Below are 15806 nucleotides of genomic sequence, written 5' to 3' on the forward strand. Positions count from 1 at the left end.
AAAAAGTAAGGACAAAATGAAGAGAATAAAAAATAAACATAAGACAAATCTTCATCTAGCTGATGCTAGTAGGTTTGAGGAGGATTACCCATGTGTGCCCTGAATAGGTTGATGCAAATTACTACATTGTATGTTGTCAATTGACCACACACAAACAGAATGTGTTAGGAATAACCCATTAAGTATCATAAGAAAAATGAAAACCAGTGCACACAAAATAAACACATTATCATAATCTTTTCAAACAATATATTCATACACATTCCACATTGGACAGAATTTGAATGTGGCAAGGGAGTGTGCATTTTTGTAGTTGCAAATTACCTCATACTGTAAAAGTGGAAATTTTCATGCATTTCGCGCAACCAGAAACTAGCGCGAAAATAAAAGCACGCGAATATTTTTGCTTGCCATATGTTCCTATGCATGATGTCTTGATTCCGCGGAATTAAAAACACGCGAAACTCTTCTTACCCAGCCAAGCACGAAAAATTAGTCGCGCGGAAATATCCACTTTTACAGTACCGGTAATGGAATTTAATAATGAGACATAGTGTAAGGCAGACAAACAAAATTGAACATTTCTAAGTAAATCAAGTACCTCAGAAAGAAAAAACCCTCTATATTATCATTATTCATGCTATTCTGTGAATACAACACTTTTTGTGCAATATACAGTCAACTCCCACATATACTATTAGCACAAACAGCCTGTCAAATAAACAGCAAAGTCAATGAAAATAAAAAGTCCTAATTTACATTGAAAGCTTTATGTGGGTATTCCTCTGTATATACTGAGGTTGAAAAATGTTGAAGCTGAATACTGTAAATGTAGAAATTTTAGCGGTATGCCATTTTTTTTTTTGCGTATTTCGCGCTACTTCTGGCTAGTGCAAATTCTAAAACCCGCAAAAGTATCTCCACAATTTTCTCTGCACATTTTGAATGGGTTGACAATTGCGCAGCGCAAATTCAGCAATCCGAGAATATGTTTTTGAGCCACTCAGCACAAAAAATCAAACACGCGAAAATTTTGACATTTACAGTATCGCAGAAGTATAATATTGCCTTAAGTAAATGCGTATTACTCAGTCTGTCAAGATCGACTTAAGCAGAGTTGACTGCATGCCTTCACACTCAGACAAGAAAGAGAAATTCATGTTTCCTCATTTTCTGTGACTGTTGTAAAGAAAAATGCTAGAAATAATATGATCTTAAACACTTTAAGTTTAACAAAACATTTGCACATTCTGATTTTTATATTGGCATTGCAGATGAGATTGCAAAATGCACAAGAGTTCAAACAGAGCAAAATATTTTACTACATGTATTACAGTGAGATGTAGTACAGTCAACTCCTCGTAAGTCGACTGCACGTACGTTGAATAACCAGCCATGTCCATATAAAGTCCAACTTAATACATTCATAGCCTTTAGTGAATTATTCCTATGTGCATGCAGAAGTTGAATATTGCTTATTAGGCAATATTCGACGTCTGCATGCACATGGAAATAATACACGTAAAGTCAATGTATTTTCCTTAGTAAGTCCCATCAAGATTGACTTATGCAGAGTTGACTGTACATGTATGTCACAAAACACCTACATACAAATGATGGTTCAAACTCTCAGTGCACAGTAACACCACACAAACCCCAAACATTTCATAAAACAAATCATGAATACAAAAATACTGTGTGCGAAGGTGACAAAGAATACTGACAAGGCTCTGTGATAAAGGCATATGAGGCAAGTGGCTGCTCTGTAAAATTTCCTGTTTACCAGTACGTGTTATTCCTTGATGAAGCAAGTTCTGGATTACAATGCCTTAACATTAAAGCCACAGTACTGTTTTGGAAAACCTAAGAGGTGAATACATGATCACATCCCATGCTCATCACTTCTGTTTCAAAGTAAAACAGTTGAAGTCTTCAAACACTCTGTAAAAGTGGAAATACTTGCAATGTGGAAATTTTTGCACACTGAGCTTCAAGAAACAATTGCAGAAATAACATGCAAATCCGTCTGCAAGAATCTTTACCTGATTGATGGAGACAGACTTATTCAGAAGAAGAAAAAAAAAGAATTTTCTTGTTTGTTATACATACAACTTTTCGATGTTTTGATTCCACAGAATTAAAACATGAAATTCATCTACCGACCCTGACCATACATGAAAAATTACATGCGGGAAAATTTCTGCTTTTAGAAAAAAGGAGGTGCAGGTATGCAAATCTGTGGCACTGCTTCTAGAAAATGTATGATACTAACTTCTCATTTTGTTGCAGTGGTTCCAGATTGCAAATGCAAATTATGCATTATTTGATTTCTTTTAAACCTGTGGGGGGGGGGGGGGGGTTGGTTTACAGTCAGATACTGTAAAAACAAGAAATGTTTTGGTGCATTTTAATTTTGCAAGAGCCAAGATTCTTGAAATTTAAATGCACACAAAAGTTCTTATCTACACTATATGCATTGAATGCAAAATTTCATGCCATGAAAAAGACCTTCAGCTCCAATTCCTGAAAATTTAATGCCAAGAGTATATCGTTTTACATTTTAAATTAGGAAGAAGACACGAAAAAGAAAATTGCAAACATTCATACAGACAGCAACAACAAACCAATATCGCCCCTCATAAAAACATGGAATAGTTACAGGAATAATTTAGATTCAAGTTGATGTATCAAAACTTAGAAATTCACCAACATCACCATCACTATCCAGGTGCCAAAACAGACATGAATAAGAAACTTTTCACAAGTTAAAAAAAATCCTAGTGCTCATGTACCTTTCTGTCTTTCTTTCTTTTTTTTACTGCATTTACTTATCCAGGCATCATATGCATACTGTCAACCTCATCGAAGTCAGATACACAGGGGCTATAGAAAATCCTTCAACTCACGTTAATTTTTACTTGTGTAATAAAGTTAACAAAATTAATGTTTATATCCACCTCCACATTTTTTTTCCTGATTTTAACCAATTCTTTGACTTGCATGAGGTCGACTTCGGCAAGGTTGACCGTAGTATGTCATGAACAAATGAACATCTCTGGTATTGCAAGATATGATAATTGTATAAAACAGGAATGAATTGAATGGCATTGAAAAATAATTACTGATTGATAAGAAAGGATGGAAGTGTAGTACTGATATCATCAAAATCAATTCCACCGATAAAAAATTAGTCAATTTGGCACCAAGGCAATGGGAATGGGCTGCTCAGTCGCCATTTGAGAGGCGCGAGTGGCGGCGCAGGTTTTTCTTGCTCTTCTTCGATCCCACGCTAGGTCCTCTTGAGCGCCTGCTCCCCGAGGCCGTGGGACAGGGGCTGTTGCCGTGGAAACCCATCTGGCACTTGGTGCAGAACTCAAGCTGACAGTGGACACTCAGGCACTGGGCCATGGAAGAGTTGGTGTCAACGCGAGCAGGAGACCCACACTTGCATTTCCGGAGAGACTGGTCAAATGCAAACATCGAACACATTAACACAAATGAAAGCTGGAGAAATTAGAGACTTTACTTGCAAAGGGAAAGGTTAGAACTGCAATCTGAAATGTGTGCATCCAAGTCAAGAACTAAATAAAGTTGCAGAGCAATCTGCGTCATTCAAAATGATAAGTTGGTTGACCTGTTGACATTGAACGATATGATTGCTCATTTTTCAAAGTTATTCATCAGATATCCCTCCCCCCCCCCCAAAAAAAAAAAAAAAAAATGATGACTTTTTTATCTTTCAGGATCCATTTTGTAATTAGCATCATTTCACTGTTGTGTACAAATTTCCATTACACAAGAATAGTGACAAAGGCTCAAATTGGGTTTGTCAAACTTCAATTACAGCTTTTGATGATTGTCATTTTCTTTCCATATCTTTTTTTTTTTTTTTTTCGGGGGGGGGGGGGGGAGAGGGCGTGGAAGAAGAAAAATTTGGCATATTGATAAATGGGAAAAAAAAGGACAAAACTTCGAGAAAAGTTTTCCAAAGTGCAAGCCTTGCACTTTGCCGAAATGTTTTTTTTTAAGTTTTAGTTTAGTTTTGTTTTGTTTTTGTTTTTTTCACTGCAAGGACACAAAAAGGATTAAGCCTCCCAACATTTTTAGTGGTCATACCTGCTCAAACTTCTCAAAGACTGAAGATGGACGGACGGGTGTACTCTCGGCTCTTGGTCTGCCAAGGTGCTGGACAGGGGCGAGGGGCGTACCCGATCCTGTGATGTGACGTCCACTCTGGGCATTGGATCCAAGGTTTTTCCTGTGGGCAGCATGTTTGGTGGAGGAACAAAATAAATGAAATGAAAATTATATAAGATAAATAAAAAAAAACTGACCCATCCAAAGCATTTCGCATCACTGGATTTCTGTTTATTTTCTGTGATTATGAATTCTCTTCTTCTTTTTTTTTCTATTACTCTGAAGAAAGGGTTGAATTACCTGTTCCTCTACAATATATCAGCCAATGAGAAGAAGCTAATTTTCAGAGTTGCAAAAGGGACACACAGACTTAACCCTTACTGTACCGGGCTATTTGACTCCATGAAAATGCTAACCCCCCCCCCCCCCCCCCCCCCCCCATTGATCTCGAAAACGCAATGTCCGATGAACTTGACAATTTGCATGCTGATAGATCTTCGCGTGCTGAATCTGAGGGTGTAATTTATTTTAATCAATTATGCATTTTTTTTTGCATAATTAGCTAATTATTCATAATGCATATTTTATGCATTTGGGGGATATTTTCATAATTTCAGCCTAAACAAGTAGAAAATTACATGAAAACTGTGTAATAATGAAGAATAATGTTTCCCAAATGTGAAATAAATCAGAGAGAGAAAAAAACGAAAAAAAAAAAAAACTTTTTGTTATGTCTTGTATTGTTTTTATTTCTTATGTTTTCTATTGTTGTATATTCCTTATGTATATCATTGTTTCTAAACTTTGCCCAATTTATTTCAGAACAATATAGAAGCATGAACCAAGTGGAAAACCAATTCCTGAGCAAAATTTATAAAGTAAGGCAAGCCATGGTCTATTGACAGTATGTAACTGTACACAAATATACGCAGCGATTAGCCGTTTTAATGACATGCGCATACTAATTGGCCCATAACACCCCCTAGGTAGGTCCGATATGGACAAATGTGGTATCAAAATGTGCGCAAGACTTCAGGGGAAAAAGTCATGAAGCGAGAATTGGAAATTCCCAGCGGTCGCGATGCAATCGCCGAAAGTATGGAGGGGGGGGCCTCCCAGCCCCCCCCCCCCCCCCCCCCCCCCATTGCAGTTAGGGTTAAAGTACATTCGCAATCTGCTAAAAATGAATGGAAGACTATGTGACTGTTTTGAACTGGCAAACAAAATGACTACCTTATGTGATTGGTAGAACCGTTTCCTCTGTTCGAGATAGAGGTCACGGATGGGAGCAGCATGATGATCACTAGAACAGATGCTTCTCCAGTGGGAACTGACGGAAGAAAATCTGTGGACAAAATTTGCATGAAAATCAGCATTCCAGTTCACGCAAGGTACTCTCTCCTTCACTAAGACAAGTTTGCAAAGTACTGTAAAACACATACAATTGCTAGAAAGTTGGATCTCATGTTTCTTGCATCTTCTTAGGTATAAAAAAAACAAAGGAATACAAGTTGCAGTACTTGCAATGATAGTTACAAAAGAAATGATAAAGATAAGATGATAGCAATGCAATGACAATACCCATACTTGCTACTCATCATCATCATCATCATCATGAAACAATGATTTTCATTGAAACAACAAGAAAAAGAAAATTGAATGATCATAAATACTGATAATAAATGTTAAGTGGTACATCAAGAACAATTACACATCACTAAAATGAAACACACTTTTTCTTTCCAATATTCTGTATCAAATTTTGCAGTTTTTATCACTCCTACTTTTTGGCTCATTACAAACCTCCACACCCTTTAATCTTTGTTGTTGTTGTTGGTGGTGGTGTTGGTTTTCTTAACGATGTGTCACTGCCCTACTCTTATTCAACATACAAAGTTGTCTTTACTGAGCAAGTTTAACAAGTGTTTGAATGACTGATTCATGAAGCAAGGTTGGACCTGTGCATCAGGCACTTGACAATGGCTGAGGTTTGCCCCTCGTTAAACTCCCCCTCCCCCTGCCCTCACCCAACTAAATACTGCCTGGAATGAGACAAAATAACATCATTGGGATTACCAAGTCATCGTGCCTGAGCTTTTGACTCAGATCAAGCCCCCTAAACAAAACAGAGATTGGGCACTGTGAAACTGGGGTGGGTCCAATGTTTATAGGCCATGAGTATGGTGACTGTGCAGTGTGTTCTTTTATAATCAGCTGAGTACAGATTCTAACATTACAGTGTCAGCTGATTGCCTTGTTTCTTCATGATGTAATCAGGCATTTAATAGGATCTCTTCCAGTCAAGACCTGACTGATATTAAACCTGGAGTGTGTTTCAGTTTTGTGTCAAATCTGTTTAAAATGGTCAAGATTTGAAGGTTCATCCTAGGTACACATAACGGAGATGCTGAAAAGATCTTAGTACAGCACGAGAAACAGGTTAGACATCTGAAAATACAATACTGTATATTGACAGCCTCACAATAAGCCTTGCTACCACTAGCTGATTTGAACTTCAATATAGACTTAAAGGGCCCCTGAAATCCAAATGCATAGTTGATTTGTGTTGATTTATGATACCCTCAACATCAATTTTGCGGTGAAACGAATATCTAGAAACATTCCACATATTTTAACGATTTTTTCTTCTATTATTCTTCAGATTACTTGGGAACGCCCACAAAAAATCCTTCCAAACCAATATTCCTCAGATGACCTTATCAGTCAATCATTGCTAAAGTACTGAAATGTTTAACGAAAGACATTGGAATGCACCTTCCCCACAACTCAGCATAACTTGCATGTTCCCTCGCCATGTCTTTTGTTAGTCACACTAATATCACAGAAACACAGAAAAATATAAGAAAAAAATTGTTAAAAATATATCATTATGAAATGTTTCTAGATATTTGTTTCTACGCAAAAGTGATGTTAAGGGTATAAATCAACACAAATCAACATGCATAATTGGATTTCAGGGGCCCCTTAAATCTTGTGTAGACACATTTAGAGTAAAGACTTAGTTAGATAAGTCAATCTTGACTTGTTATTGTTGCTTTCAAAAAAAAAAAAACTCTCTTGTCTCATCCAAAATAATGTCCTGGTAAATTTGGTTGATAAGAACCTGTATGTGTACCATTGAGAAGAGCTTTAATGCAATTTTAAGTCTCCAAGTTGCCTTCCAATTAAATCTGCCTCCCTCCCGCCAAAAGGCCAATCTGTAACTAATCAAGACTTTTGAATCATTTAAAACATGCATGATTGTTTTACGCAAAACTTACTCCACAAGGTCTCTAGGTTCCAAGAAGGCGAGGATGCGATTCACCAGACTAGATTCATGCTCGTGCAGACTCGCAATGATGTCGAATCTTTTAAAAGGCAGCAATGGAGTGCTGTGGTGCCGGATGGACAAAGTTTGGTGAAGAGATACAGGGGTGTCAGCTGCAATGGTTTTGGCTCGGTTAAGCGTCACCGAATTTGCGACAGAAGCAAGAAGCGGGGTTATTGCTGCCGTGACCTCAGGGGTTTGTTGGGAAGAGTTTAGTGAACCATACCCAGACTCGGGCGTTTCTGTTCTGATGAGGTGAGGTTTGTCACAATCAGGCAACTCAAGCTCTCGTTGCCCAACATCTTGAAAGTGTAAGACTCGCTTTGTCTCGTTGGGATGATTAAAGTCCTCGAAGCTGCATTGACTCCTCTGGTATAAACAGGGGTCAGTCCGAGTTTTGTACCACTTCTCCCGAACGCGTGTGAGCTTTCTTGGGGAAAAGCCAAGTGGATTATATCGTGCGGATGGTCGAAAGGATGAAGCACTCTTTACCCGTCTAACAGAATATTTTCCACTTCGCCTCTTGGTTGGACTGCCTGCAATTGCGGCACCGTGCAAGACAGCAGATTCTTGCCCAAAATTGTGATTGTGAAATGCTTCGGAGAGGCAAAATTTCTGTGAGCCTTCCGATAACATAGCGACAACTTGTGATTTCTCGGGGCTTGTATCCAATCCTCCTTCATCATCAAACACACTGTCTGCCATCTCTGTCGACTCGGCTGAAAACAGAAAGGACTCATCTGCAAACATGCAGGACGAATTGTCTGAATCCGACTCAAAAGTGCTGGAACACAATCTTGACAACTCCACCGACAATTTCTGTTGCCCACCGTTTCTGCATCTTTCCTGTCGGTGTAGTTGGGTTGGGAAGTGAGATAGAGTTGTCTCATTGACATTGTGATCATCATGATGTTTCCTGGCAAGATGGTGTGGTGAGAAAAGTGATGCACTCTTTAATGGTGATGCACTGACTTTATTAATTCTGAACACTGCTCCTTTCAGTTTTGAAGCTGATGCATCTGTCCTTTTGGCTGGGGATGAAGGCATCAAGAATGGAAAATTGACATTTGATGCAGAATGAGCACCTCTCTCCACGACACTATTGTCTGAAATGACACTGTCACTGGTGTGCCCAGACATGGTTGCTTTGCCGGGACCAGGAAATAGACGAAGCCTTGAAAAACTATCTTGCAACATTACATGGCCCTTGGGTCTGTCTGGAGCTGGAGATTGCACAGCTAGACAGCCAGGAATACTTGTGATTTTACTTCCTAAAGTCCTCACGATCACGTACTATAATCATTTGCGAGGCATGTATACTCAATACTCCACATCGCAATCGCACATTCACTTCAACAACTGAACAAGTTCAGAACCCCCGCCATAGTATGGCGCCACAACCGTTCTTCTGCAAGACGACTTGACTTGACGTCGTGGACGTGGTGCTGTGGAGCCGAGAGTTCCTGCATATACCGCATGAGATAATAGTACAAAAGAGAAGAGGGAGGCGAGGCGTATCAAATACTCAAAGATCAAGTCAACACTTACAAAACACAGCAGAGTCTTTTAATAGTCCGGACCGAGACCGTACCGAGTGAAATGAATGCATATGGCGCGCTTCTCGCTTCCTCACGTCACTTAGCGTTGTTGTTTGTGGATAAACGCTGGGCCAGCGGCAGTCGCAGTCACCACCAAACATGAAAACGAAAACCTGATTTTTGTCACGATATTCAGCCGCATTTCGAGCCCAAAATCTGCAGCGACTCGTCTGTCATTATTGCTGTACAATGCCAATGTTGCCAGAAAAAGTATGATGTAAAATAACGTCTGCGTCCGGTCGTAAGGAAAGAAAAAGGAAACAAGCGGGCCCAGGCGCCGTATACGTAGGCCAGGCGCCAAGATCGGCAGCGCTAAGCAGTCGCGGCGAATGTGGAGTGCCCCGCGCGTTTTTTTTTACGGCGGCTTTCGTTAGCGTTCGGAGCTTATGAGCCATCGAGATCGCGGCGCGCGGCTTCAAATTTGGCGCATCACCTGAGGTCAAGGTTCATCATCCCTTGTAAACACTGTCTAAATACACTAACATGTTCTGTTCATGTATGTGAAGAAAGATTTGACTGGAAATTTGATTGTCAATTATGATTTTTGAAATCATATATGAAAATTTTATTTACATTATTTGATCACCAAAATGTTTGTTCTATGTTAAAAATCACCAGCTGCCAACAATATGAATGACCATTTTGATACCTCCTCATATCCTACGCACCATGCATGCGCACGTCCGCTGAAACGCATTGGTATTGCATTGCATGCACATATCCATATCACGCATCGCATGCATATAGCAGCATCGCACATGTGTGCGCGTGGCCAATTAATAGTACGTGCACAATGTGGTGGGAATTCGACTGCGAGGTACGGCGTCATTCCTATTTTGAAGCGCAAAGTCACCAAGTTTGTGTTTAGTGAGTTCGCAATTACTTTTTTACATTGTATTGTTCCTGAAATATTCATAATCACCCAAACGAGAGTCGACAAATACCTACGGCTACAACAGTACAAGATACTCCGACTGGTCCGTGACACGCAACACGGTAATCGACCTCTAACGTTAAGCCTGGCTAGCCTAGTCCCATACGTCGAAATATATGTCTTCGTTCGAAGATTATGTAATAAACAAACTCTTTGCCGTTCTAGCAAACTGTTTAAGCTACTGCCAAAAATGTAGGTCCATAAATACTGAAATTGTTTTAAGTAAGTGATTCGGTGCTAAATTTTCCTGGGTTACTTCTATGCTATCTAGATTTTTCTACTCATTTGTTCTTTGCAAGACTGAGGTAACTTTTTTGTTACACTCACTCTCTTGACTCAGTCACTGTGGAACTGAGCTGTCACACCCGTCACTGCACTGTACGTGTTGGTGAATTTGAAACAACATTTCGTGATGGACACCCCTAAAGAGGGCAGTGCAACTCCTTCACAGACCAAAGTGGCAACCATGATCTACATTTGCGGAGGTAAGTGAGCTTCTTTGCATGTTAAGTATAGCGAGGTACCCGCACCTCGTCAGGGGCCCGAATACCGTCACCCCGCTTAAAATTGTTTTAAGCGCACTAAACAAAAATTTATGCCCGGGAATGTGTTCAGTATGCTTGAAACTTGGCAGGGCCAAGCAAATTTTGGTGAAAACCGAACAGTTTTTCGCGAAAATCGGAAATTTTAATCGGAATAGGACCCTACGTGTTAAAGTATCACCACTGTCCCCGCACGCATCTTTTACGTGTATGTCTATGGGAGCATCACTGTCACCCGCACACGTCTTTTACGTGCTTTGTCTATGGGAGCGCGGGTGACGAGTTGCGGGCCCCTTCCTTAGCGCACAGCTATTTCGCATCGTTCGCGTTTGACGACGATAGCTGCAAATTTTCGATATCGATCAGTGAGCTTGTGATTCCATTGGAATTTTCAGCATTTTTCCTGTATGTGAGTTGGATTTCAAAGAATTTCAGTGGCAAAATGTGATTCAAATATGCGCAAACATTAACTATGACGAGGTGCGGGTCACCCAAGTATACATGTAAATAAAGAAAGTAAATACACGTTTTAAGTCCCAAAATTATTATCATTATTCTGGCTATCTGTGGTGAAAAAAAAAAAAAAATCCTTTCAGTTATTATATAACAAAATTTGGGTTAAAGAAGACTGCTTGTCTCAATACTCTCAGGGACTTAGTTATTTAATTAGAATTAGACTGAAAAATATGTTTGTTTGGAGGAGTTTTATAACATTTGTTGACTGGTTGGATGGTTCTCTGAGGAGACAAATGTAAGAAGCCACTCATCCATAAAGGCATAGGCACTGCTGGAGGAGGGGGGATGCGATGCTTAACCACTTCCCTCGTGGATGCAAAAGGTGAGGTACCTCACCCTCCTAGTCCTATGTCTAATTCACCATCGTACCCATAGATCGGCAAATTGAAAAATTAACATCTGATATATTTGTAAGCCAATCACATTGGTTTCCCAGGATAGAGCATTTCCCCTACAGCATCAGGTATGAGAGCCTTCAGTGAGTGTATAGGAGAAAAATTCCGTGAAGCCAAGCGTAGTCTCTGCAGAGCATGTCCCGGATGATGAATACAGACTGACCTCTCGGTCTAAACGGGTATTTGGTTGCTTGTGATCAATTTAAGTATAATAATATGCTCACATTTTGGAAAACTTTTATTTCTTCCCCACACCCTGTCATAATGTGCCTCATATTGGATGGCACTGTGTCCATATCTTTTATTTGTCACCTCCTGCCCAAACCCCAGCTGCTCCAACTAATCACAAGGAGTTCTTGACAATCTCGTAAGTGTACTGCCACATGCTTCATTCTTTTCTTCATCTTGAATCATTTGTGCCAGAGTGCCATCAGGAGAATGAGATCCGAGCCAGGGATCCCATCCGATGCCGAGAGTGCGGATACCGCATCATGTACAAAAAGAGGACCAAGCGCAGTATCCTTTTTATTTTCTCATGTGATGATGTTTTGTTTTGCCTTCATTTTTTGTACGGATTTAATAGAGGCATCATGTTTTCAGGTCGTTTGTCAGAATGCCCATCCCACATCTTGCCTTTGTGTTTTTCAAACAAATCTTTTTTTTTTTTGTGGATTTCCTTGTTCTGCGGCCTAGGTATGCTAATAGGTAAGGTGTAAATGTGCTGAGTAGACTTTGGGTATAATCTTTCCTGGCAAGAGGTAAAAGGTCACTTGACTTTAGCTACAAATTGCATTATGCAGAAAATTCTGTATTTTCGTGCTTTCATTTTTCATTCTTTTTTTTTTCCAAGGACTATCTGATTTCATACTTGACTTTGAATTAAGATGATATGTATACAGCTGTATTTATATATATATATATCATTTACAATGTATTTTTAAAGCTAGTCAGCACTTCGGAAGTGAAATTCAACTCAACTGTTCAAGTGAACTTTGGTAGATAGAATAACACCACGTGAACAGAGTGGCAGATTTTTCACAAAAATTGGACATGGCATAGTCTTTTTCTTCTTCTCATGGCACAATGTGCCCTGTTGATACCATGTGCTGACTATTGCAAGTCACCAGATACCTGTAATGAAGGCGAGAAATGTTGGATTTTATGTACCGCAAACACATGTCCATTAAAATTATAATAATGCTTTTAAGTCTAAATTCATGTTGGTATTAGGATACAGAGGGGACTGTAGAGCCCTGATTTTGTGTCTTATTTCCTTAATGCGACTTCTCTTCACAGTGGTTGTGTTCGATGCCAGATGACCGACTTCTCCACGGAAACCCAGTTACCTTTCCCATCTGTTTCCATCTCTGGCATCATTCATTCATGTCCTGATCATGAGCGATGTCCAAGATTCATGAACAATCCCTGCCAAACTCTGGATTTGGTTGCAAAGTGTTCAGTTGTCCAGAACTGTACAAAAGAACGCTTGGACGGGTCACTATTATTGACTATGCCATCAAATGGTGTGATCCATTTTTTGTAATCATATTTTTGTATGAGATGCAACCCAGAACGCCATCTGGCAGTGGAATAGACTTTCTCAATTTGACACATTTGATGCAGTTAGTCCATCGGAGAACCCATGTTTCCATGCTGTGATGGATATTTTCCAGTTTCGTATGAACATTCTTTGTCTGTACAGGTGATGTTTTTTATTTAGTTCTTACAAGAATGATTAACCAAGTTTGTTGGTCACTTCAAACCATGGACTAGAAATGTTGTAGGAAAGAGTAGCAATATCTGTAGAGCCATCATTGTACGGAGTACATGTGGTAGAAATTGTTGTAATTCATAAAACTTTGCAACCAACAGGAACTCATGGTTAGAAACAAAGGGGTACCCTTACTTCATTTCAGTGTAACCCTTTTCTCTGCCAATGAGTCAAATGTGCACAAATTTCACATATGGCTAGGAAATAATGTGACATGCAAATGGTTAAGCGGAGAAGGGTGAAGAAATAAAGAGATGAGCCACAGCATTTCAGGAATTTTTTACTTCTGAAAAGATCTGTAACAGGCTATCTCTTTGTTCTGTTGAAGATGAATCCTTGTTAACAAATGTGTCATAATGAAACCCTGCTTTACTTTTAATTTTACTGTTATGGCAATGAATGGGCCCAAGCTGCAGAAAACATTTTCATATCATATTTTGTGCATGCATGTTCAGTTAAAAGTATTAAAATACAAAATTTATCAGAGCTGATTGATAGACTGACAAGATGAAGACAGATACTTGTACCAAAGTACCGATAAACTGGGGGGAAAAAAGAGAAAAATCACAAAAATAGAAAACAAACAAGCCAACAAATACATTAGTACCAGTACAAAAACAAGTACATATGTACATGTATACTGTATTCCATGTCTGAGACTATATGGGGCTATATATAGATTAACAATACATACACTATGTATGTACTTTGGATGTAACTCATAGAATCTTTGAGACTAGGGGTAATAAAGCTGCAAAAATTATGAGAAAGGATTTATTTGTTCATTTTTTTTTTTTGGGGGGGGGGGATGTTTTCTAATGACAGTCTAGTAGTGAAAGATCCTCTTACATTTTACCAAATGTATACTGTAAAACATGTTATTTTTGGCGGTATGAAATTTTCGCGAATGGGAGCCGACAGCCTTATTCGCAGCATGAAATTTTTGTGAGTTGCCTGTAACATTCAATGCATGTAGGGTAGACAAGATATTTAGCGAGCATTTTAATTTTGCGAAACTCGGCTCTTGCAAAATTAAATGCTCACAAACTTTCCTTGTTTTACAGTACTGTAGTACACTGTGAACATGTGTAAAGTTATTATTTCTTTTGTTGATACTCTGCATTGCAATCGCAAACAATGAAGCCATGTAGTATACTTGGAGTTGAACCCAGGAGAAAGTTGTCTTGAAACTTATGCCATCAGAGAAAGGACTAATGAAAGTCTGAGTACAATGTGTTGATCGTATTGTTTACTAAGTGTCAGTGTCTGAATTATTTCTCACATTGCATTTTGTGAGGACTGTATAATATCAATTAATTTGTACAATTTTCTCTCTTTGTATATGGACACACAAAAGAAGTGGTTCTGGTTTTTGTTTTTCTAGGTTTGTATCACAGAATCAACGTGTCATCATCATATTCTTGGTGCACGTGTTAGTACAATACAAAGTAAGTGTACAATGTATTTGCCTTTCCAGGGAAGTAGTAAAAAGAAAAGCATGCGACATTTCCAACCAAAGTGATAGATCTAAAAGAACCCTGTATTTCTCTAGTAGACTTGAAGTCCAAACTTGCAAAATACATGTATGAAACAATCCTGTCAACATTGGAATTATATTAAGTGTACAAGTGTATAAGACAATCTTAAGTTCTCACAAAAATTGAAGAACAGGTCATGGTACATGTATATCACTTCCTTGAAAGTTACAACCAAGATGATGAGTCTCTTTAGTTTTCTCTCACAGATGCAAAGTAGCTCAAACCTTCACATACAGTGTACAAATCTGTCAACATTTGCTATAAATCTGTGAGACAATTTGGTGGTTCACAATAAATTAAGCCTCCTTTATAAATGCATTGCACTATTAAACATTACTCTGTACATATTCATATAATTGTGCCTGCGTGGACTTCACTCAATGTTGCATTGTTTGACCTATCAAGTCGTGTCCGAGTCGTCGATCTATCATAATTGTACGTGTGTAAAGTGGCACTTATTAAAGAATGACTTCATTCAATACAACTATCTTCACAAATGTACCAATAATGCAATCGCAAGCATATGTACAGTATATGAAGAATGTTGAATTATGACATTGGAATGTTTACTTAGGAGTTTTGAAGAGACAGAAAAGAGAGAAAGCGAGAGGGAGAGAGAGGGAGAAAAAGGGAGAATAAGAAAGAAGAAAGAGGAAATATTAGGAGGATAATTGATTAGTACAAGTGAATAAAAAATGAGACATCAACATCACATGCTGTTTTACTGATTGTCGGGGAACCACTGTCTTTGAATGTACATGTAATTACAATCGTACATATATTGGAAAGCAATAAAGTCAGTGTATGAATTAATACAGTGCACTTCCATTATAACAAACACGGATATAACGAAATTCCGCTCTATTACAACAAAGTACAAATTCAGGCCGCATCATTATCCGCTCCATGCAGTTTTATTGTTTATTTGTTCGTTTATAACAAATTTCGATATAACTAAAGAAAACTGCCGATCCCGCAGACTTCGTTGTAACGGGAGTCCACTGTATCTCACAGCTAGCAAAATGATGAAATTACTGTACAATGATG

At 38.8% G+C, this 15806-nt stretch overlaps 1 protein-coding gene across 1 annotated transcript; it reads right to left on the reverse strand.

The window, feature by feature from the left end:
* Window positions 1–3225: 3225 nt before the first annotated feature.
* LOC139723440 (uncharacterized) lies at window positions 3226–8605 on the reverse strand. Its single transcript, XM_071634684.1, has 5 exons — window positions 7419–8605; window positions 5390–5482; window positions 4115–4258; window positions 4006–4039; window positions 3226–3462 (listed from the first exon to the last, which is right to left on the reverse strand). Exons 1-5 carry the CDS (start codon window positions 8603–8605, stop codon window positions 3226–3228), a joined length of 1695 nt encoding a protein of 564 aa, XP_071490785.1.
* Between the last annotated feature and the right edge of the window lie 7201 nt (window positions 8606–15806).

The sequence above is a fragment of the Diadema antillarum genome, unplaced genomic scaffold (genome assembly GCF_040938485.1).
Source record: "Diadema antillarum isolate AM-2024a unplaced genomic scaffold, OU_Dant_1.0 scf00000191, whole genome shotgun sequence".
NCBI classification, from domain to species: Eukaryota; Metazoa; Echinodermata; class Echinoidea; order Diadematoida; family Diadematidae; genus Diadema; species Diadema antillarum.

Bases quoted from the DNA above. Each gene is read 5' to 3' on its own strand.
- LOC139723440 (XM_071634684.1), bottom strand. From the start codon at position 8,605: ATGTCTGGGCACACCAGTGACAGTGTCATTTCAGACAATAGTGTCGTG. The intron at 5,483-7,418 runs GTAAGTTTTGCG...TTTTGTCCACAG, and splicing joins GAACCTAGAGACCTTGTGGA to ATTTTCTTCCGTCAGTTCCC. The intron at 4,259-5,389 runs GTTCTACCAATC...TGCTGCCCACAG, and splicing joins TATCTCGAACAGAGGAAACG to GAAAAACCTTGGATCCAATG.